The following is a 25,275-nucleotide window of genomic DNA, read 5'->3' as shown; positions in this document are numbered from 1 at the left end:
TGCTTTTGTTCTCATGGCTTTTGCAGTCAACTTGTGTGTGCACTTTTGAGAGAGCCTGTAACAATCCCAATCATTTTCAACAGCCTTCTAATTGTTTTATTAGAACTGCTTGCTTATGCACACATCCATGTTCAGGTGTTTGAATGTTTCATTCCTTCCAACACAGCAATCCTTTAAAAAATATATAGAAAGATATGTAGGCATATGTATATATGTATATAACACTTTGGAAACTACTGCGAAGCTCTGAATGAAGCTTCCTTCTCTGAATGTAGTTGTGTGAGAACAGTCCATCCAGCTGCACCCTCCCTGCACCTGCTGCTGGGCTCTCCTCTCTCTCTGCCAGAGGAACTGTGTCCTTAAATTTGTGGACATAGAATGCTCCATAGTCCATTTAATACAAAATGGCCTAGCTTAGTTTAATAGTTTGTACTAAATCAGCATGCTTGGATAGAAAATTGTTAGGAAGTCCTCACACAAGTTTGTGCACTAGTAGGTCTGGGAGGACAGGAACATCTAGCAAAAGTAAGTCTGCAATAGCCAATGATCAACAACAACTGCCAGGAAAAGTGATAGATGACAAACTATAGAGAAGGCCTTACTACATCTCTCATTTTACTCCTTCTAGCCCTTCACCTTAAAAACTAAGGGACAGGATCTTTTAACTATAGTGACATAGGGGTCTTTTTCAGCTGAGAGCATCATCATCCTACCCACATATTTGAGTCTTAATGTAGAAAGTAAAAATTATAGACAGGGACACTAGTGCTAATTCAAAGAGTCAAGAAAAGACTATCTGGGAGCTGGAAGTGCCAGGGGCATCCTCAGTGACTGTTATTGAAAGCACCACTAAGTGGAAGTTGTGTTGAAGCAATCACAAACAAGCACTGCAGTTTTCCCAGAATGTTTTGCAGCTTACTATCACTGATACAAATCTACTTATGTACCTAGGCATTTGTCCATGTGTAACTATGTATACACACAGGTATGTATGTATGCCTGTACATAAATATAGAAATACTAGATAGGTTTGAAGCTCCTCTCCTCACACTGTGATAACTGATTCATTGAGCAATGTAATTTATAAGAAAATGTACATATATATTTTAGTACTAATATTAAAGTTCTTATAGCTTGTCTTGTTTCAACAGATCCCATGAGTCTAATTACAAGCTCCCAGACACCAGCTTCAGTTCAGAATTTTTACATTCCAAGGGAAGCAAGAAAGAATTGCTGTTATTTTAATGGGAGGGGGGGAACCCAAGAGCCTTTTGAAGTTATTGAAAAGCATGTGACTAGAGCTAAAAGAATGGGATTTAAAATACACTTGGGTTCCATGTTATTTTTCTTATGTTTATTGTGACATTTGACCTTCAGGATCAAGCCAGTCAAGCTGGCATTACCATACCATTACCTTAGCTGGGGTTTGGGGTTACAGCAGATAATGCAGATCTAAGAGTAGACTAGCTGCTGCTTTGTTCTGCCCAAGCAACTGTGGAGGAGCTTCCAGAGAGAATGAAGTGAAGTTCTAACCTTGGGTTGTGCTTGGACAGGTTCAGGACAACTCACTACAAGCAAGTCCTCAACAACTGCATGTAGGTAATTACATATGGGGGGTCATACAAAACAGTCTGAGATCTTAGAACTACACCATCTGCATACAGGCTGTTCTCACATCATTCAATTCTCACATCCCATTCCTACAAATAAATGACATGTGGGTTTACCTTTGATTTGACTAAGATGACCTCTTCGAAGAGAAGACTGTACATTCTACAAAAAAGTGTTGCGTGTATTGATGTATATGTTGACACACATACTGACTGCTCATTTTTCTTTCCTATTATATCTTGGGGCTTTCTGTAAAAAAAAAACAACAACCAACAACAACAACATATTTAGCAAGCTCTCACATGACTTCCAACGGACAGAAAGCCAAAGCTGTCTGAATCTTTGGAATCCTCCCCTAGCCTTAATAAATGGTGGCACATATATGACACTTATAAGCATTCTCAAATGGGTCTAATGTATTTACTGCTGGTTTTTAGTTGAGTATAGCAATTACACTGCAATTTAGGGTAATTTGCTGTTTAAAAAGAAAAGTCAAAATCTTTTACTAGAAAATGTTATTTTCTTTCTATCCAGTAGATGGCAATGCGGCTTAGTTTTCTCGGTTGAATAAAACTAGAATTGATCATGTCATATGTAAACAATGTTTTCTTGCCTATTGGGCTTCTGTAAAACAGATTCCTAGATTATTGTTTGGGTTTTTGTTCTGGTCTAGAATGCAGAGTTTCATCTCTGCTCACCTGTGGCAATTCATTCATTGGCACTGTATCACCTCCAACACTTGACTGAAGTATATTGAGTTTGCTTCAATTACCAATTGGCTGCAAAATGGCAGCTCTTTTGCTTTACACTATCTCCATTGCTAACGCTGAAAGTGTCTTGTAAAGCACTTTAAAATGCTACAATATATCCAAACCAATTTCACTCTTTGCCACTTACACTGCTATCACACAATGCGTCTTACAAGCATTTACTTAATCTGATTACAGAAATATAAGTTTTTTGGAAAAATAAATCAAGCAATAATGGTTAGAGTCTGCAAGCTCAGTTTTACAAATTAATATTTTTCCTTCTTGCATAAGAAATTTTGACCTTTTCCAGTAAGCATTTACTGAAGTAAAGAAAAGAAACTATGAATAGTGCTAGGTGAATAGTTTCCATAGAATTTAACTCAATTTCCAAGAATTTTGAAATTAGTAGTTATCCAAAGCTAATTTTAGCTGCATGTCTTTGTTCACTTTAACAGGACCTACTTGAATTACACAGATGCGTATGACCAAAACCATCTAAAGACCAAAAGAGCATGTTTGCAGTAAATGAACATTTATGCTCTAGGAAAATGTTATTAGTAAGATTGCACAATTTTAAGGATCTGCCCATGTATTCGTTTTGCAGAAATTTATTCTTAACTTAAACTTAATTCGCAAATCTGAAAAGAATAGGGTTTCTGATATTCCTGGTGTTTCAAAATCCAGTCCTAAAGGTTTTCATTTTCAAGATATGCTGGTTAAAAAATGGGACTCTTTGTCATGATGAAGTACAACACTGTGATGTGTTGAAGAAATTAAATTAAATTTTATTCAACTAAACCCAGAAATTTTTCACTGTTGTTTAAACCAAAGTACAGTTTTCTCATGTTAGTCAAGCACAGAAATTGGAAAACGTGATTTGTTATATTGCATAAAGTAGTTTATTTAGGTAAAGGAAGGAAATGGAAATTCATGGACATTTACTTCCAGCCCTACTGCAAGCTTGGTTTCAAAAAATATGTCACTTCTGAGAACTTCCTCCAATCTATGCCAAATTTATCTTTTTAATACGTGATATTTCATTCCAGGCTTCTAAAAATGCAGTTTTGTAAAACACAATAGAGTGGTTGATTTGATTTGTGCTAGAGTAACCAGAGGTAAGTCAATTTTCCTTTGCAGTGAAAATGCATTACTGTGTGCTGTTAGTGTTGTTGTCCTTATTATTTCAGCTGAGTGTTTGCCACCTGCTGAACTTTGTGATGACGGTGTAACCTGCATTAGGAAAGATTTATTTTGTGATGGAGTCTTGGACTGCCCAGATGGTTCAGATGAATCTGAGAAAAGATGTGGTAAGATTGTAAACCCCTGTAAATAAGTCTTTTTAAACATACTTAAACCTGTCAGTAGTTTGTAAACAGTTTATATGCAGTAAACTGCACAGTGAAGTCCAAATCAATTCTACTAAAAATATTAACCAGAATTATTGTTATAACCTTTTTCTTGTAAATAGAAACAATTTTCTTTAAAATTCTCATTAATGAAGATATGCTTAATAATTAATGAAGAAATATTACAATCTGGTTATACGAATATAAAATAATATAGAAATTATTGTTTTCTAGATAAATAAATTTAATGTAAATTATAAAATAATACAGAAATTTCATATGAGGTTGTGTGCCAGTAGTATCAAATAATGTTCTTTCCAAATCCATTAAAATTATGACCCTATACAGATACAAAAGTCACATTGCCTAGTATCAGAAATGACCTAGTAGCATATCTGGAGTCAGAAGAGAGGTTTCTCTTTTGATTCCAGTGTTAAGAATATCATCATAAAAAACACTACATAGAGCTTTTCCCAGGTTACTATGTACACTCAGATATATTGATCTTGTACATCCAGAAACTTAGATGGGGGGTGGGGGGGATAGTGGCATCATTTTGCAGCCGGGGCAGGTGAGAGTGCTGCCGCAGCAGGATTGAGCCCTGGCAGGAACCCTAACTCTGTTTGTTGGCCACCCACCTGCACCTCCCTACAGCGACTGTTAGGGAATGGGAGTGTCTGTATGACTCTGCCACAAATTTTTGATTTGCTGGCACCACGGTGAGATGCAAGGTGATGCAAAAATCTGGGCAACTGGCTCTTCGGTGGCTCTGTTTGAGCAGGGGTCTGGACCAGATGACCCCCAGAGGTCCCTCCCAACCTCAACCATTCTGATTCTGTGAAAATCTTACAAACGTGAAACCTGATTGGTTTTTACCAGAAAAAGTTTATATCCCTCAGCACCGGTGCAGTTTGCCTTTATCTGACTGCCAAGTTTCCCTGAGCACCCTTTTGTGCAGGGCAGCCACTGCTCCATGCAGCAGTGTACACTGTGAAAGTGTACCAAAGACTTGGACTATGTTGCTGCTTACCAAAGTGCTTGTGCAGCTTTTTGGCGGGAGGCATGTGTGTTAATGTTGTCTGCATTGCTTTTCACAGTCTCAGCTCTCAGTTAATCGTCTGTGAAGTTTTCTTGCAAAGAGAACTTTCCAAATCTTTTAGGAGAAGTTGGAGCAATTACCTCCCTGAGTGTTTTGTTCGTTTGTTTGTTTGTTAAACATAGAATTTGATGCTAGAAATCTGGAAAGCTTATTTTCCTTCTGCTGTGAGAACAGTCTTCTGAGCTTTCCTGAGAATAACAGCGGGGCAGTCTGGTCTTAGCTTTCAGAAACACGTAAAATAACTGGGCTGTGGTTTAAAAACAAACAAGCAAGCGAAAGACCTTTTTTTTTTTTAAAGAATATGCAAGCCTGATTCTGAAGGCTGGTGACATGCTGATCCCTTCTGCCAGAAGCGCGACTTTCTTCAGAAAAAAGAAGGTGAATTACAGACCTGCTCATTACCTGCATTTTTCTGAGTACAGCCAACTCAGAAGGGAGACTTAGCTGAAGTTTTTTGGGAAAATATCCATCAAAATACTTCAGTAGAATATCCACTGAAACGCATCCAAATGTCTATTTAGTATAAGAGCTGCCCCTAGCTAGGTCATAACAATGATGGGCTCTGAGCAGGTCCCTCTACAGCTGGGGAAATCAGAAGGTCCTAAAGTAGCCTCAGCTAGACTTTTGTTCCACTGCAAGAGTCAAGGTAGCACAACCCCAAAGAGTTATTTAGTCTTTCCTTTCTACTATCATAGTGTTGTTTTCAGACATAGATTTTGTTTGGGGTTTTTGTTTATTTTATTTTATTTTATTTTAGATATAGCTAAATTAAAAAGTGCAGATCCTTATAGTTAAAAAGTAGTGTTATACATATCAACAAAATGAATGCTTTTTTAGTTACTGTGAATGATTAGGTCTGAGTTTACAAGTTTCACTCACATTTTATTAAAGACATTACAGTTAGACCTGTTACATGGAACAAAATTTAATTGAGGTTCATACATTGGTAGATACAGACAGAAAAAAGCTCACCCACTTGCAATCAAAGCTATGTAAACCTGACTCGGTTGTGCCCTGGAGGCTACACAGTAGTTTAAGTTCTGAATTGTGCTTGAGTAGAGTTTTTCAGCTGAGGCACAACTTCTCATGCAGATGGATTTTGGCTCTGATGTGCATGTCTCCCTGAATCTCTACCAAATATAAGATGTGAATGTCCTGCTCCTCTGTAACAGAGGATATTATTTCTTAATCAGCATTTTGACAGTCACTAAAGAATATGCACAACTGAGCTGAAAATTTCAGGAATGTGCATGCAAGTAAAAAATAGACAGAATGTCCACTTCAAGGATCTGGATGATTTGCCACTGGTCATCTTCACTGATGCCTGGTATTTCCAAGCAATTCATCCAGTTACCATTAGTTTAGCAGTTTCAGCTCATAACCTTACAGAAATACAATTCTGGCTGGAGGACAAATTGTTGCTCCGTGACTCTCATGTTACATTTTCAGTCTTAAAATTATCCACCCAAAACCTCAGAGCTTTTCTAAATGTATATATTTAGGTTTCTTAGCAGACTTTTCAAAAACAGTGGACAAAGTGGCAATAAGCCATAGGCGCATTTACGATACCTGCCAGTTTTTCCAGCTCTTTGATTTTTCACTTATGTCCCACCCCTAGAGTAACTTTATACAGTCATATAAAAGTCAAAATTGTCTAGATTTTCAGAAGCACTTCAGAGTTTCACAATGAGATTTACAGCCAATTCATAATTCATGCTACAAGTGTTCTTGCACACAATGGTGTTGCTGTCCTTTAAACAACTAGGTTTGTTTTTCTTTCTTGATCATTGTTCCCTCTAGTGCTCCTGTTTTTAGAACCTGTTAGTGGTTTTAAAATACAGGAGACAAGGGTGAATTTTAATAGTCTCTTTCTGCATTAGACAGAGTTCAGTAAAACCTCAGATTCTCAGCAGAGGTTCAGGCAATTGAACACCTTCATTATTTTTGTTTTATTGATTAAAATTATCTTGAAAGATTTCTTTCTGGCTCTGCAATGCAGTGCAGTAACAAAAGGCATTGCAAAGGTGCAGTTAGCAATTTCAGTGAAAGGGTCTCTAGAGAAACATGCAAGTCTGAACAGCATCAATTAATAATGGCTTGCATTGCTGAAAAGCAGCAATGTAGCACAAAAGCGTAAGGAAAGCAAGACTGGAGGCCGATCCCAGGAGGCGTTTATCTCTGCAGACTCTCTTTGCAGTTATATGCCTAGGCTAACATTTTGTGATTACCTATATCGCAGCATCACTACAGTGCTGAGAGCGATTAATCATATATAAGCCAGGAAGTAACGTACTGCCCTCGGCAGAGAAAGGTCCTGTCAAGTGAAACATGTGGTCTTGAACTGACCAGACTGGGGAAGCTTATTCCTACAGTTCAAGGATACAGGATTAAGCCCTCCTATTGTGCCCCGTGTGCAACAGAAGTAAATAGACATGACAGCAGGATGCATGTTGGGGAAGCAGTGAAACTTGTTCCTACAAAAGATGTCTCCTGTCTCACTGGGAGAAAAACTGAGGCTTTTCTGAGGGCTCCAGGAGGAGGCAGAAATGGAATGACTTCTGTGACCCTGACCACCTTTGACCATAGCTGCCTCCTTCCTGCAATGAGGAAGCACTGGGAGGTTCTTCAGGGAAATAGGACCAATCCCAGCTGCCTTCCTGCTCATTCCTGAGATACTAAGCACTGGCTGTTACTAAGCTGTGGATGAGCAGCCTAAGGCCTTTTGCCTGAATCTTTCTGTCCTGTTTCAAATTACTCACTGTCCCTTAAGAGAGAAGAAGAAACGAATAAAAGGAAACAAGAACAGAAATTGTTGACAAGAGCAAAATTTGTCACTAATTTTATTAGAACAGTATGCTGTATCTCTTTTTGTTACTGCCAGTGCTATAAACTCCTTTTTAGAATAGAATGTGTCTAGCTAACAAGTTGTTAACAGTACTGCTTTTTTGCACACTTCATTAATAACAAGCTGAGCACTCTCCTTCTTCTCACACTGATTTTATTATTCTCAGTGGGAAATGGTTGCAAATATTAGCCTACTGGTAGAGATAGGAAACACATGAATTAAAATGGATGGAAAAAGTACTTCTGTACCAATATCCAGCTCTAAAGCTGTAGCCTATTCTGAAAAGAAGGCCATATAGAATAGTAGCTCTCTTTTTCATAGACCCTTTTTCTCTATGTATCTAAAATCTTACGTGTTCTGTTTTCCTCTCAAAGGCCATGAATATTGTGTTTGGTTCTGGGCCCCTCACTACAAAAGGGACATTGAGATGCTGGAGCATGTCCAGAGAAGGGCAACGAAGCTGGTGAAGGGTCTGGAGAGCAGGTCTTACGAGGCACAGCTGAGGGAGATGGGGTTGTTTATCCTGGAGGAGACTGAGAGGAGACCTTATCTCTCTCTACAACTACCTGAAAGGAGGTTGTAGCGAGGTGGGTGTTGGTCTCTTCTCCCAGGTCACTAGTGATAGAAGGAGAGGAAACAACTTCAAGCTTCATCAGGCGAGGTTTGGAATGGATATTAGGAAAAAGTTCTTTACTGAAAGAGTGGTCAGGCATTGGAACAGGCTGCCCAGAGAGGTGGTGGAGTCACCATCCCTGGGGTGTTCAAAAATGTATAGATGTGGCACTTCAGGACATGGTTTAGGAGGCATGGTGGTGTTGGGTTGATGTTTGGACTTGATGATCCTAGAGGATACGTAGATACTATCTATGTTAACAGTGCATGCCTGAGCTGGACTGAAACAAAGCTTGATTTTTATGTTGTGTTTGCTACAGTGGTAGTCAGAAAGAATTTTACACTTATAAAATGAACAGACAAGGAGCCCCAATTTATCATTCTGTATATATTTTCCCAGAGGAGGGCTACGCTCAATAAAATTTCCATTTAATTTACAATATGATTGATTATTCATAATTTGGATAGCCATTATACGTATGATTTCATTTCTGATGGTAATGAAAAGCTCTATGTAATTTCTGATTATCTGCCTCAAATTGATGAACTTGTCCTTACCTCTCCGGATAATCATGTATGATACTGATTTTATCCTTAGTTGAAAGCTCTATGGTGCTTTCTGAAAATCTGGAAAGAAAACATCATCAGACAGATTACTAACATAATGTTCAAGTAATGTAGCAAAAGCTTCAACAGTGCTTCAGTGTCTGCTGAAATAAAATAACTCTACATGAATTAGCGTTTCCAGTCTTGCTGAGGCTTAAAAAAAAATTGTTTTTCAAATAACTGATCTTTAAACTGAAGAACATGCGTAGAATGGAATAGCAGCACCAAGGAAACAAAACTCATAAAAGCTTTTTGAAAAAATATATGATGATGGATGACATGTACCTCAGATGAATGAATTTGATAGCTGGCAGGAAACTCGGGATATCCCCTTATCTCTTTGAGTACTTAGGAACTAGGAAGCTTATAAAAGTAGAGGCAGCAATACTCAACCATATCCCTTCTTGCTCTTATTCACATGATATCAAATTGTTTGTGGTAGTACAAACACAGTTTCCTGATTTAAAACAGCTGTAGATAAGAACTGGTAAGACAAGATCCTGTTTCCTTACAAATGTATAAAATAGAATGAAAGAAATATAATTGGATTAATTGAATCCAACTGTTGGGTTTTAATTATTTGGACTGATCTGGACTAGTTTGAATTAGTTGGATTGTTTATAATTTAAAAGTGAATTATCTGTACTGCTTTTCTTCTTATATAGTACTTGGGATTAAATAGTCATAGTAATTACAAGCAGGAGTAAGTTGGTGGTGTGTTTTATGTTGTCTTTTCATTGTTGCTTACAAAGCATTTCCAAGGTAATGCATGTAAACCAATATTTAAGGTTGCCCTCATTTTTGCTCTCATTCTGTTTTTCAAATGACATTTTGACAAATGTTCTTCATTATTTCTTTACAGCTGCAGTTTGTGATGGAAAATTTATGTTGACTGGTTCCTCTGGGTTTTTTCACTCTATGAATTATCCAAAACCGTATAATGCAAACATCATTTGCCAATGGATTATACTGTAAGCCATTTTCCAATAATTTCCTACCTAACATGTTTTTGATTATGAGGTGATATTGTTTTCTGCACATCCATCTTATGCCATTTGTTTGTATTCCCAAGTACCCCAGCATGGAAAATATGTAATAGCATTTTCTCCTTTGCATTTATGTAACTTTTCTTTAAAAACATGCATGGCCCAAACCCATAACTATATCAATAATTTTCCCACTTATAAAAATCCTTAGGTATGATTTTGAGAAATCTTGCATATTGTATGCATGCACAGGAACATATTTCTAAGCTCAAAATAAATCACTTTACTCAAAATAATTGCAAGATATATGTTTCAAAGTATTAAAATAAATACTAGTCTTTAGGTAATGGTTTTATATGATATAACTGCTACTAACAGATGGAGTTTTCAATAATTCCTTTGTCATTTACGGGTACACATTTCATCTGGGAGTTAACAGCACCTGTGCTCCTAAGTCATTTAGGTATATGTTTTAAAAGCACATGAGTATCGTTTGACATAATAGGACCTTTTAAGCCCTAGGCACAAGAAGTGGAATTTGTTTAATCAAGGATACATACCTACAGGGAGGGACAGCTATTTGACTTTGACACTTTACATCCACTTCATAGGCCAGGGAGAAAAAAAGATAGCCATAGTATGTGGTATATCTCATCCTAAAGAAAACCTCTAAAGTTAGATGATTGCAGGTTGGAAGCTCTTAAAAATCCCTCCAATGACTACCGATTCAGAAGCTACTGCTTTGAAAGGCAGCAATTCTTACTATGGACTTCTAACAATGACCATTCTTTGATTCTAAGAAGGATTAATTTGGTAGAAGAATTTCAAAGGAGACTAAATAAATGTCTTTAGAATTGGATAAGATTTGGACTTCTCATTCCCAAGACTCCTTTGAAAGTGCTGGCCTTTGAGTTTGTTCAGGAGTTTAGTTTTCACCTTAACACTTCAGGAAAAAGTCATTGTTTCCCTTCTGTTCAGTCCATTTGTTCCTTCTCATCTTCAGCAATACTATTCACCAATAATTAATGGCTACACCTGGTTTTAAAATATATGTATGTCACAGGAAAAGCACAAGATTGTGTCATCCAGAATATAAGCCTCACTTGTTCCTCAGTTCAAGGTGTCACAGAATTTGAGCACTATAAATAACCATGTCTCCACTGCACTACTTCTCAGCTGTTAATTTTGCTTCAAATGCTGATATAGCTGCAAGAAGCATTGTATTAGGTAGATACCTATGCCAGGTATGTAGTTATCAAAATCCTAACTTCGGAAAGAATCATGAGTAATTGCAAATAATATAGTACAGGTGCTACAGATCTGTGTAATTACAGATTGATCAATGACAAAAATCTGGTTTTATTTTCCAGTTATCTGCTTTAAAAAAACACAGCAGGACTGACAGTAAAGGCCTGCAAAATTCAACGTGTTACTCAAATTTTGTCTCCCTTTCAAACAAAATTTTTTCTATGAGGGAACCTTTTGGGTTTTCCAGTAACCAATGACAGACATTCTGTCCTATTATTTTTATTATCCCTATAAAAATGTGTTAAAAGTCACCCTACAATACATCTTCGGTTTGATTTCTTTTCTGCCTTTCTTTGTCTAGAAAGATTTCCCCATTACCTTTAGGAAAAGCTTTTACGTTTTCACCCCATTTAACTCCTCCCCAAATGAAGATGTAATTTTCTCTCCTTTTAAAAGTAAGAGCAGTATGCTCGGTCTTTCCCTGAAAGATTAGGTCCCTGAAAGATTACCTCTCAACTATACGTTTTACTCTTTTCAAATCAAGGATAATTTTTCCTATGGAGCAATATATAACAAAAAATCCCAAAATAAAAGCAAATATCCAAATATTTACTTCACACTTCTCTACTAATCAGTACTGATAAGCAACAGCAGGTTGCTGTTGAAATGCTGTTTTCATCGGGTCTCTCAATTCCAGAAAACTAAAAGTAGTGATATAGGAAGCTAATCTGATTGTGAGAGTAATTTTACAATTTGGACTGCCGTATATGTTTAGTGGAAAGGCAATGGGAGAACTATTTAAATGCAGATTACTGAAAGAACATAACTGCAACAAAATAAAAATCAGCTTTTTCTACACTTTAGTTAAAGTAACTGTTGTTATTAAACTTATTGGGTTATGGTTAGGTTTGATAACATATTCCCAAACAGGAGGTGTGAGATCCTCAAATCTTCTTGCAAATCATTTTTTTGTCATGAGACATTATTTTGTACTTTAGGAGACAGATTTTGATATCTTGTTGTTCATATTGATACCATGATACCATTACTCTGACTTTAGGAATTCTGCCTGAGCAGTGACATGTTATCTATTAATACTATGTATTAAAAATTAATTGTAAAATACTGAGATGCAAAAAGGAAAAAAAATAAAACCAAACACAAAAAACTGTTCAGCTGAGTATCATATTCTAGAGTTTAGAAGATTAAGTTCCTACAATATACTTAACTCCAGTGAGTAAAGAAGTACCTGTACTATTACAAAAGGTTTATGCCCTATTCCTTTTTTTAATTTTACAAACTGGAAGTTAGCCAAATATGTCATCTCAGTTAATCATCTTGACTAATGTCATTTCACATTATTTCTGAACTTAACATCATTCAAGCACGCAATGAATTTACTACAGTCAAAAAAAGATTACTAGAATATGACTTTCGGTTTTGAGGTTTATTTTTCTCTTATTCTCTTAGAGTGCCTAAGGGGTTATCCATTAAACTGAACTTCACTTCTTTTGATACACAACAATATGCAGACAATTTAAATATTTTTGAAGGTATAGGCCAAAACAAGATTATAAGAGGTAAGATTATTTTTCAGCTAAACTACTTTTCTATTAATAAAATATAAGTGGTAAAATAAGCGTTTTGAAGTGAAATAAAATTGCATGCTTATGTATAAGTGGAAGAATGCATCTGTGTAAAGCTACCCTGTTAGACAATTGATCTCAATATGCATAACTACCCTTACAAAGTGACCAGATAAATACTTCCCTAACGTATTAAGATATATCTACCTTTTTTTAAGGTCTTATTTGAACAATCTTGGTAACTTGACCAGAGCCATGGTCTTCTGGGGTCCAGGTTTCATTGCAAATATGTTGTCAGAAGATCCTGTAACATCACACACAGTAACATAAAATGAAAGCATCTAAACTGAAACTGTTGGGAGAAGTACTATGGTACTCCCTGAAATTCATTACAAGCCTGGCATTGTTTTCCTCAGACCTAGAAATATTGATGATACCTTTTCTCTATCTCTATTTTCTATTCTGGAAAACTGGGGTTTTGCCCAGGGAGCAAAAGGGAGCCTAGATAAGATTATCTAGCACCCTGTCCAGTCGCTTCCCAGAACATTGCAATTGTTCTTGTGCTATATGCCTTCATGCATACATCACAAAATGAAATTCCTATGTAATTTCACAGTTTCCTTACCCTTTGAATATCTGTAAGTGTATGTGCTAAATATTAAACTGTAAGACTAAGTATATATAACAAAAATATGTAATCAATACTGAATCTAGAGTTTCGGAGTGCATATCTGTAAATTTTGAGAACATTTACACCATAATTAAGCATGGATGTGAAGATTATAGTGTTGAATATGTGTAATATAAAAGATGTTTCTCCACTAGCTGATATCCATATTGATGGATATGAGAGATGGGATATGCAGAATACTTATACGGCAGCCAAACAGCTAAATGCCTTCAGGGTTTTGAAGCTATTGTAGGCAGAATCACAGTACAAGAGGGAAAGCATTCTTTAAGACTCAAAAAGCCAATTCACTGCATTTTTGTGACAGCACTGGGGATTTTAATGTTTTCTCTCTGACTGCATTACTCTTTATTTGTTCTCAGCTTCTCTGTCAGGGACTAATCCTGAGACAATTTACATTTTTTCTCATGAGGCTACAGCACAGTTTATATCCGATTATTCTGAAAATTACAATGGATTTAATGCAACATACACTACATTTAATGCAAATGAACTAGACAGTAAGTATTACTAGTAGTAAGTAAGTGTTCTTTTTGTGTGTGTGTGTGTTATCCTGAAAATTTGGTCAAAGTGTTTTTTCAGTTTGACAAAATGGAGATGAAAAGGGAAGCAGTATTTTCTGGCCTCAGTTTTTTGACTAGATCCACTTTGAGAAATTTCATACTATTTTAAGGATCAAAACACTGATCTAAATAAGACTGTCCATGGGTTTACAGGCGGTATCTAACAGTAGGGTAATGCCTTACAAAGTTAATCTGTTTAAATAAGAATAAAACTCTGGCCATCTCTCCATCAGATTCCTCTCAGCCAGGTTGTTCACTATAGAATACTGTTGATTCATTGACACTAACCATTATTCTCTAATCACCTAACAGTACCTGCTCGCCAGACTTTATAACTCATTGCCACAAGTGGTAGTCCCTAATGTTAAATCTAACATTCAGGAAAATACCCGCTTCAGTAAATAGGTGTTGGGAAAAGTCCAGATGCAGTAAATCTACAGTGACAACAAAATGCAGCAATATGACTCATGCTTTGGTGTTGTTTAATAGTCAGAAAAAAAATTTAGATGCAGATTGGACAAGTGAAGGCTTCTTCAGCTGCTAAACTTTGAGCAGGATGTGAATGGGGGATGTGACTGGGAAGGGATACATTCCAGGAAGCATCCAGAACGCTAGCAAACTCTTGTCATGTGGAAGCCCTTGCTGGGGGCTGGGCTGCACTTCAAGGCACCATGAAAAGGCACTGACCAAAATATCATGGGAAGAAAAGTGATGAGGATGTTGCAGTAAATGTACATGAGCTAAGAAGGAGCAAAGAGGAAGGACAAGGAAAGGGGAATCCTTGGTGCATGGAGCACAGCACTTTTCTTCTGAGCGTTCAGCTCTGGAGGTGAGCGCTTTTGGCTGGAGCAATCCAGGCCTTGTCAAAGAAAAGAGGAAAAGGACAGTGTTAGCTATGCAATAGGTCCTCTCTCATTCCCCCATCACATTACTGGTGAAGGATCAAAAAAGAAGATTGATAAATGAGTACAAGAGCAGGTAAGGCCACCTTCAGCGACAGTGTTTTGTTAACAAGTACAAACAACACGTTTATTTGAGTAATTATGTTGCATTGCACGGAAGAGGAAATTGAGTCACAGTGGGCTCCAGTTTTCAAACATTTTTTAAAATGTACATTGTTTGTCACTGATTCTTATGTAATTCTGAGAAAATACTTAATGTCTCTGACATTTTTATTTACTAGAGGTTCTTATTCACAGATTATGAGAAAGTCAATTGCACTTTTGAAGATGGCTTTTGTTACTGGATACAAGATTTAGATGATGATTCGGACTGGGAGAGAGTTCGGGGCCCTACCTTTCCGTTTATGAGTGGTCCTGATTTTGATCATACATTTGGCAACATATCAGGTAAAATCAAATACAAGTTGCTTGCAGATTAAAGGAAAAGCTTCATTTAGCTTATGTTCTACCACTGCACAATGGATTCTTCATGGTGGTATTATTGGGATGTAATTTTATTCTGCCATAAAAATGAGTCAGGGCTACTGGACAAAACATTTTATCCTGCTGATTGCCATCTTGTGGAAATATACCAAAATTAAAAGAAGAAATAAAGGAATATAGAAAGTGATTAAACTGTGAGGTACTAAAAAGTTTCAATGCTATTAATATGTCAAAATGCCTTATCTGAGAAAGGAATTTCTATTACACAGCAGTGTTATAAATCAAATAACTATATGTTTACCTTAAGGAAAAAAAGTATAGTTACATTTTAGGGAAATCACTTCTATTTCATCCCTATCTACTGGTGACATCCTCATGGTTGCCACAGAATACTTTTGATTTAACATTAAGTTGCCCTGCAGGGTACATAGGGCACCTGTGTCCCCAGTTAGAATCACACACCAAACACACTAATTTTCAACACGTCCAAAACACACAAACGCTCCAGCAACTGCTATAGCAAAACAACTTAATTGGAAGAGTGAACATATCAAATGTGGGTTTTCATTCAAAAGACTATACTGATAGGAATGCAATTTTGAATGTGTATAACGAATACTTATGCCAGAATTAAACTCCAAAAGTTTTTTTCTGCCTCAACAGGAAAACCAATCTCTTTCTCCGCTGATTTGTCAGTCCAGCTAAAACTAATTAACATAATTCGGTAATGCAATGCTTTTATATGTATTCTATGCAAGATTTATACAGAACATATTCAGCGACAAATAACTGAAAAAATTGCAAGTTATGCTGGAAGAAGTTACTCCCAAGAAAAGAAAAATATTGTTCAGCACATTATTGGTGACAAATTATTCACATCTCTCTGTGTAAATGCAGATTTTCTAAACAATCTTCAGAAAAATGTTTTATCTTCCCACTTGACTCCTAGAATACAAATCAGATGAAAAACCATAAAACTTGTTTATTTAAACCCTTGACAATGATTTCTAGCTCTCTTGAAAATGCTAATTTAATTTAGTTGGTCTCTCCTTCACTGTGCTGGATCTAAGCTGACATATCTAATGTTGCTATATGTAATGTTGCTATTATATTGAATATTCAAATTTCTATGAGCTGCACTTGAAGTAAAAATGTGAGCTGCATCATTAATATCTAGCTATTACATTCATTCAGTGAGTGTGTTTTTCTTTTGCTAATTTTGAAAAGCAAAGGACTCAATACATACTCCACAAGTGATTCTGAATGCCCAAAGAGTTGGTGAAACAAAGACAGAGAACTGTCACTTCAACTATACGAAGACCTTTTCTGAAAAAGAATGTTATGCTCAATTTCGTAAAGCTAGACACCATGTATATTTTAATGCATGCTTTCTAAGTCAACACAGGAAATGAAAGGCCTGATTCAGATTTCAGACTAATTTTCAGGTACTTTAACCTCCAACATGAAAAAGCTAGCTAATCTAGAAGTATAAATAACAAAATATAGTATATATAATTTAAATTATGTACTTATATTTATTTTTAGATTCTATGAATATAATATTTGCATATGTATGTACTAGATAACTAGTATATAGAAAGAATAAAATCTAAAATTATAGCTATTATTTCAATAAAACAAGAGTTTTATTTTAGGACCTTTAACTCTATCTAATTTTGCTTTACTTGTGACAAATCACAATGCTTCTGTAGCCTGGCCTCACATTATATTTCCATATGGCAGCAAGAAGTCCAAATTCCCAGCTGCAAGGAATTAACTCAGAAAAAGCTAAAAACCCAATTTACCCAAACAATATATTTTTCTTGTTTATAATGCTTCACCTTGCTATAAAATATTCATGTAGTCATTCTCTCACACCCCTCAAGACATAAACCATATTTCCCATTATTATGTGGATAAAAATTATAAAAATGCCAGGAAATTATTCTGCAAATTCAGAAGCAATATCAAACAGGAAGACATTTTTATAAACTAAGTAGAAATTGCTCAAGTGAATCGTTGCCTCCACTAAATAAAAGGCAGATCTCCCACTGGCTTTAAGAGGAGTATTTTACCATTTCATGTCTAGTTCTGAGGAGTGTCCAACAAGCTTAAAAGCTCATTTTAATATGTCGTTGACTGATTAATATAACTGGGGATAATTATTCACATTTATTGTGTCAAGAGTCATCTAAGTCATGCAACACTACCAGTGCTTGATATTAGTGATACTAGTTTTAATATAAAAACTCTCATTTAAAGAAAAAATCAGTAATTCTATACAGACCAAAATGTGCTCCTTATCTTGCAGGATTTTATATTTCAACACCCATCGGACTTGGATTTGGAGAAGAGAGAGTCCGGATTCTGAGTTTGCCTTTGGTCTCTTCAGATTCGTCTTGTCTAAGCTTTTGGTATTCTTACATAATTCCTAAGCATATACTTTGTTTAAGAATAAACAAAATAGCTTCCTTTCATATATAATTATCCAAGTCAGTGTGCCAGCAATACAAGCTTGCTTCTGTCTGGATTTCCATGATCAGTCTTAACTCCAGGCCTGAAATTTTAACTCCTTTATAGTTTTGATTCTTGCAGTTAGCTTTAATATATTTTCTTTTTCACCCCGCATCCAATATTCATTTCTATATAGGAATGGTATTAAGAATCCCTGAAACGATTTTTGTCGTGAAGCTTAACTAAGCCTCTGCAGATAATATAGCAAAGTACAAAGTAAAATTTCTAGGTACAATCTAAACATAAGATTTATTTTATTTTCATGCTTACTGCAAATTAGTCCTAATTCCATAAAACCATTTCTAAAATAAAAAGCCTGACATTTTTTCATGAAATTTCACTTTTTTCTAATACCAAAATTGCTTTCCCCTTCTAGGTATTTCATGTATGGTACTAACGTTTACCGTTTAAGAGTTAGCACAAGTAATGAGCATGGTTTGGAAAAGATCATTTTCCAGAAAGAAGGAAATTATGGAAGCAACTGGAATTATGGACAAGTAACTTTAAACGAAAGATCTGATTTTAAGGTTAGTTAAACTGCTAGTTCTGTAAAAAAATTTTTAGCTAAACTGATATCAGAGCTTTCTGTCAAATGGGCCCAATAATTCACAGCTCCATGTCTAGTACTATTTACTAATGCATACCATCAAATAAATGTTAGCATGCAGAAGACTGGAGTCCCCATTTGAATTGTCTTTTCAGCCACCCCACCCCTGCCCCCTGCTTTCCTACGCTGGAATTTAAAGTACTATTATTGTAGAAAACAGAAAACCATAACATTGTCATGGAATAATCAATGCTATCATGAAAGAGAGCTTTCCCCAAAACAAGGATGTTCAAAGCCTATCAAATCTTAGGTGGAGTTTAAAATCTCGACAGTGAGTGTGGTATGAAGCACTTAGCCATGAGAAGATTTAAATTAAGTAACTTCAGATTCGGAAGCATTATTTTCACTGATTAATTACAGAATAATTCACTGAAAGTGTTTTTCAGACGGAAATGTATTTGGTGCCACGTGGTTAACAACTGACCTAAACAAAAGGAGGTGATTTATGCTAGACAATTCCTTCAGCAACTCTCTATTGAAAATAATTTATTTTTATACTTATTTAGGATGGCTTGTCCTGCTATAGTAGTTTGATTGGTGCAAAAACACTGCTAGAAAGATGCTTTTACCATCTGAGGAAGTAAATGCATCTGTGGCCTGGATGCCTCAGATTTTAAGCAAATGTGTGGTTTTTGATCTCAGGAAGAGTGCTGTACCTAGCTGTATTTCACCAGCACAAATTCCTTGGTAGCAGATGGGTGATACAGAATTTGTGTTTCAAAAATTACATGTATTCATATATAAAAAGTAAAGTTATTGAATAGATTTAAATCACATTCATCATTTATATGAAGTTCTTGCATTCCTTAGAATGAGCCACAAGGTTTGCATACTGTTTTGTTTTGTGAGGAATCCTGCCTCATCCCTGATGCCCTCCTCTGAGTGTATCACCAGTTTAGATTACAGTGGAAATAAGAGCATTCAAGAAAGAAGACAGAATGGTTCAGCACAGGAAGTTAAAAAAATTTTCATTAAAAGATAACATTTTAATTTTAATTTCATGAACTTCAGGTCATTTTTGATGCCTTTAAAAAGCATGGTCCCAGTGATATTGCCTTGGATGACATTGGTCTGACAAAGGGGAAGTGTAATGAAAGCATTTATGTAGAGCCAACTGTGATTCCAACTGTTACTACTGTTCCTTCAGTTCCTAGTAAGTAAACACAATTACAGTTGATTGCCATTTCCCATTACTGTATTTGTGTATAAATGATTCAGAATTTTCAGCCTTCAGTTTTATAAAAACCTCTCCTCAGCATTATAAAATTATCTTCAGGATAACATACTAGGCTTCAGGTTCCCTGACCGTGACTCCATTGATACTAACAGAACTGTTAGATTCACAGCATAAGCTATGAGTACAGTATCTTCCAAAACTTGAAAAGTGGAGGATAATTATAGAATTCAGAATTTGTCTCTAAAAGCTTTAATTAATAAAGCTTCCAGGAAGCCACTGAAGGGGAAGGAAGAAGAAAGAGAAGGAAGATTATAACCTCTATATTTGAAATTATAAGCAATGTAGCAGGGGAATAAGAGAATGAGCAAAGTCACATAATAATATCACTAGAGGTCTCAACAGTAAAAATTCACCAGGCTCTGAGAACACATGCATACTGAAAGCACCTATATTTAGAGGAATGAATCTATAATAGTGCCAGAATGTTTTAAGAATGGAGCATGAATTATGTGAGGGTCTAATACCCAAAACTGAGGAATTATCTGGAAAAATGAATGAGTTCTTTCCAATATGCATTTGGCCATATTGTTATTCCTACTATATCTGATTATATTAAAAAGGAAATAGAAAGCAATGTTTACTTTGAAAGAAATTTAAATAGCGAAGCAGAAAGGAAAGATGGACAGTTAGCAGTTCTGGTTTCAGAGGACATGAGTGGAAAAAAAAACCCAATCAAAGGACTCTTTCCACTTCCTGACCTAATGAGAGGTTTCAATATTTGCATAAATTATGGAATGTGTCAAAACCTAAGCCTGACTTCTTCAATTTTGCTTCTGCTAACTCTACTCCATGTGGTAAGGCAGGACTGATGAATAGGTGTTTGCTCTAGTAATAACAGATGGGGATTTTTTCCTGCTTGATTAGCCTCATCTCATTTCATCTCACTGTCTTCTTGGCACCTCTTCTGGATCCCAGGTTTAGTGGGAAACTGAAGGAGGGTTGGTTTTGTTTGCACATCTTTGCCACCTTCTCCTAGTCAAGTAGAAGTTAATGAAACATGAACCATCTCTACCTATAGTGCCCAGACAGGTTGTACAGATTGATCCAGATCCATCATATTGCAGAGCCTTTTAGAGGAAAGCACAGAGATTTAAGCTTCCACAAAACATTCCAGTTTCACAGAGCTAGTTAGAAGAATCTTGCTGAGAAAAAATATGAAAAGAACCCCCAAAACCTGTAGCCATCATTATAAAACAGGAAAATATATATAAAACAATGAAGAAAGATTGCGTATTATGTTTACCAGGTCCATGCACATTCAAAGCAAAAACTGGTGCAAATATGAATAGAACTTGTGGAAAAATTCCTTAAAGTGTCTGATAGGGCTTTGTAATTTACTGTGAAAGAGGCATGAACTTTTTGGAAAAAAAAGAGTTTTCTACAAAAGACCTATTCACAGATGGCTTCAAATCATTAAAAAAAAAAAAAAACAACAAAAAAAAAAAAAAAAAAAAAAAAAAAACAAAACAAAACAAAACCAGTGAGTATGTTCCAGTAGTGCCTCTTTTTAGATTTACTGTCACTTACAAAGCACAGCTAGTTGCTCTCTTGGCAGCACATAGTAAATAAAAGCAGTCTAAAATTAAAATAATAGAAAAGAATTGTTTGCACAGTATTCATGTTGAAGCACTGTGTACTAACATTGCCATTCTATCAAATATATCACCTCTAAATCTACAGCATCAGGACATGGAAGAAAACAAGACCTTCTAAATATAAGAGCAAAATACATTTCTAGAGCTCCGTCCTGAGACACAGGGAGGTAAAGTTCAAGATTTCTCTGTCAGCAAAATTAAACTTTAATAACACTAGTAATTTCAGTCATAATTTACCAAAGTGAGTTTTGGAATCTGATTGCAGTTTTCATTAAAGTAATCCTGTGGAGAGGTGCTGATGTCTGCCACCTCCAGCCATCTTTCAAATGCTGTAGCTAAACACACCTCACAAGTTAGCATCAGTCTAATGATTAGTGGTAGAATGACCCTGTGGTAAATAGTAGCTGAGTGCTGCTGTCAAAACACCAAAGAAATGTAATTCAAACTATAGATCTCTACCTAAAATATGCTGATAAAGGTTTGATATGCAAAACAAGGAAGCTATCATGTGACGTAACTCCTTACAAAACAGATTAGAGAGGATCCATACTGTCCTTCAATATGATACAAAAGCACAGTCTAAGCTGTCACTGGGGAGACAGTTTGTTTGCATAACTTTGTTGAGGCTTGCTACGTATACACTATCTGTAACCTGCTAAAAAAAGTGAATGTTATCAATCATCTTCAAAGAAGTATGAAATTACTTTGATGGATGTGGTGCAAGCTTACTAACACTAATGGTTTCACTACAAAGATCATCCCTATAAACAAGAGATGAAAGAAATTGAGCAGAGCCAATTTCTTTTGCTAGACTTAGAGCTTCAGTGAGAGGCACTGGCATCGTTCACAGTGCCACAAAAGCTCACTGAAAAGTCAAAAAAAAAAAAATTGGTGGTGGGATAGGGAAGCTGGATTTGCTTTTGTCTTTTGCACAGAACTGTCAGCTTACACTTTCATCTAAAACAAAGATTGCTTTCATCTTCATTTTCCTATATAAACTGTCTTTTAACACAAACAACAGTGTGGAAATTACAGTGTAGATTCCACACTCGAGATGTGTATGTCAATACAAATTAAAGTTTTGGCCAAAGCACAGAGGAAGTATTTTATGAATAGGTCATATAAAATTTTCTAGACTGTTGAGAAAATAATCTATTATGATCAATGAAAGGACCAAGATTATTGGTGCTGATTGCTATTTGGTTCTCTAACGAGTAACAGCTGTACAAATAACTCCATATAAATTTGTGTTTAAAGATCACTGGAAATTTAAAAAATAATTTTTCCAGACATGAGTAAAATCAATTACTTCTATTGTTTTTCCACGTAAGAGAAAGAAGATCATTACAGACCTGCCTTACATGTAGTCAATGCCAGATCAGATTTAATCATAAGTTGCCCTGTTCTGCTATTAAGAAAGTTGGTTTTGCTCTGCTATATCATCAGATGATACCGGATAAGAATAATATATTCTTCATGCAGCTTTACCATAGTTGTGTGTCTGTTTGTACATGCCGTAATGTTCCATAACAAAAGGCAATGTAATCTTTATTTGTTGTTAATGGTATTTGCAGAAACTAGTCCTCATTGTGAACTATACGGCTGAAACATAATACACTTGTTAGTCAGTGTGTGATTGTTTACAGTTCCTTTTTCTTTCAGAAAATTTGACTTTTCTTGCCAGGAGTGATTTTGTGAAACAGAAAGTTCTATAAGATGGTTGCCATGAGAAAGTTCAAATCTTACTTGTATTTAGTGGAGCTTCCCCCCATTGGGATTCAGTGGGCAAACTCAGTAGGACTTGTACCTTATGCAGTCCCCAACCAAGTGGCTCAGAGTATGCAATACTGACAGACATAATGAAAAGCAAAATTTGAGCCATAAGGGAGGGGAGGGGGGAGTGTTAAAGTTTAGCTGAAGTCTGAAAGTTAAAAAAATAAATTTTAATTGAAAGAATAAAACAAGAACAAAGCAAAATAAAAAAGGTAGATTTCTTCTGCCTCAACTTCTATTTCCTGAAGCAGGTGGAGGAGCGCTGTTTATTTTTGAATAAAGTAATTGCGAACAACAGAAGTGGGAAAACACAAAAGTCCATTCTGATGGTACAACTGAAATGAAAATCAACAATATGTGTAAATATTTGTAAAGTTTTGGAATATGAAGCTGACATACTTTGGATGTAAACCACCATCTAAACTATATATTGAAAGAGAATATTGAATATAGAAAGTACAGTTATCTATGTCTATGTGTGTGAGTGTGTGTATCTGTGTACATATACATATCTACAACACTTGCTTTTAAATAAATTTTATTCATTTTTATATATAAGTGCATCCACATGTTTACGATAAAGACCTTTCCTATTGGAGCAGTTGTTTCAGGGAAAAAGCAAATGGCTACTTTTACCATTTACAAGGTTTAACACTAAAAGTTTTTAGGGTCCTGATGAAATAAAAATAACAGTATAAGGATTTTTTGCTATAAAGTCTATTTGCTAGATGACAAAATAGGCTTTATACTTGAGTATCTCTGCTAATGCTGCAAGAAGATCAATCCAATAATAAGCAAGGCATACAAGACAAGTACATAAATAGGTTATATTAGGGGGCCTTTCCTCTCTTTGACATTTTCTAGCTTTTACATTAATGTACTAGTAAATTATACAGTTGACTGTATCACATGCTTTTATTCACATTTTCTGTCACGTGCATGGCTTGCAGACCAATAATCACCAAATGAAGAACAATTTGTGTGCTTCCCCAAACTACATGGGGAAGGCTTCTCGCAGCACCATCAGGAATACAGTTGTGCACCTGGGCACTACCACTGCACAAAGAGCAATATATGAACTATAGCTGTAGATAACACTATGGCATTGATTGTATATGTCAGTGGGTCTGACTTAGACACTGTAACTAATAAGGACAGTGAATTTCTTATACACATTTTTCCCTCAACTACTTACTGAAGTGTTGGCTTATCACAACTTGTTCAAGCTTTACACCAATGGCACCGTAACCGAACTCTTACAATGATGAAGTTTGCTTAAATATCTTCTTCATAAAATTACTTTTTCCAAATTGTCTTTCTTACAATGGATTACAAAAGTAAGACAATAGGTTAATTATGTTTTTGAAATGTTTTCTTTTTCAGCTGACTGTGGAGGGCCAGTTGAACTCTGGGAACCCAACAGCACATTCAGCTCTGAAAACTTTCCAAACAGTTACCCTAATCAAGCTTTTTGTAAGTCATTCTCCTCCAAGTCTTCAGGAAAAGTTTAGCCCTATGAAAGTAGAGATACTAAATCTGCTTTCCCAAGTCAGGTGCTGTCAAGAAAAAAAGACCTAAGCTATCTAGAGTGGGATCTTTTAACTGATGTCTATATGGCACTTAGCAGAAGCTAAGGAATCATGTGCCAGTTGATTAAGAAGCGATGAAGACAAGCATAACCCCTTGGAATGGGTTCAGAGAGGCCAATTCCATCATGCTTATTAGGTCAAATACCTTTATGTCAGTGCAACAACAGGCAAGGTTCTGAAAGTCCCCATTTTACCATTACACCTCAATGTATTTGCCAGGTTAATAGCATTATCTCTTCTGTTAAATAGTTAGCCTTTTCTAGGGGCAAAGAATGTGTGTATGCATTTTGCAAGGGATCCTCTCTTTATTGAATATTTCTTAACATACTAGTGAAAAGACATTGTTATTCTACTGATGTAACTTAAGCTACAGCTGGCAAAAGTGAAAATGTTTGAAGGTGGTCTACTATGTGCTGTTGATGGATGAGGCAAGGAAGAGATCTTTGTCGTTACTTCTTTATGAAATTTTAATTATTTATTACTTCACCTTTAAATGGAGAATTGTGTTGGGATGTTAATCACAAGAGTTGTAATTTTGTATTTCTGTCCCACTTGAGATACAGCTCTCATTTCCAGGTATTGTTTTCACAAGTTCCCAAATGAGATTCCTACTAGTGAGAATATGCTTCTCATTCT

At 35.9% G+C, this 25,275-nt stretch overlaps 1 protein-coding gene across 1 annotated transcript in view; it reads left to right on the top strand.

The window, feature by feature from the left end:
- TMPRSS15 (transmembrane serine protease 15) overlaps nt 1–25,275 on the top strand; it is a 59,924-nt gene that overhangs the window by 12,603 nt on the left and 22,046 nt on the right. Inside the window, 10 exon segments of the mRNA XM_064443439.1 lie at nt 1,504–1,595; nt 3,548–3,667; nt 9,731–9,839; nt 12,573–12,682; nt 13,739–13,876; nt 15,139–15,288; nt 17,636–17,738; nt 18,215–18,365; nt 19,457–19,598; nt 24,434–24,523. Coding sequence (XP_064299509.1) covers nt 1,504–1,595; nt 3,548–3,667; nt 9,731–9,839; nt 12,573–12,682; nt 13,739–13,876; nt 15,139–15,288; nt 17,636–17,738; nt 18,215–18,365; nt 19,457–19,598; nt 24,434–24,523 — 1,205 coding nt within the window.

Source organism: Phalacrocorax carbo, chromosome 1, assembly GCF_963921805.1.
Source record: "Phalacrocorax carbo chromosome 1, bPhaCar2.1, whole genome shotgun sequence".
Taxonomy (NCBI): Eukaryota; Metazoa; Chordata; class Aves; order Suliformes; family Phalacrocoracidae; genus Phalacrocorax; species Phalacrocorax carbo.
The sequence above is the reverse complement of the archived record's forward strand: the minus strand, read 5'-3'. Positions and strand labels throughout refer to the sequence as shown.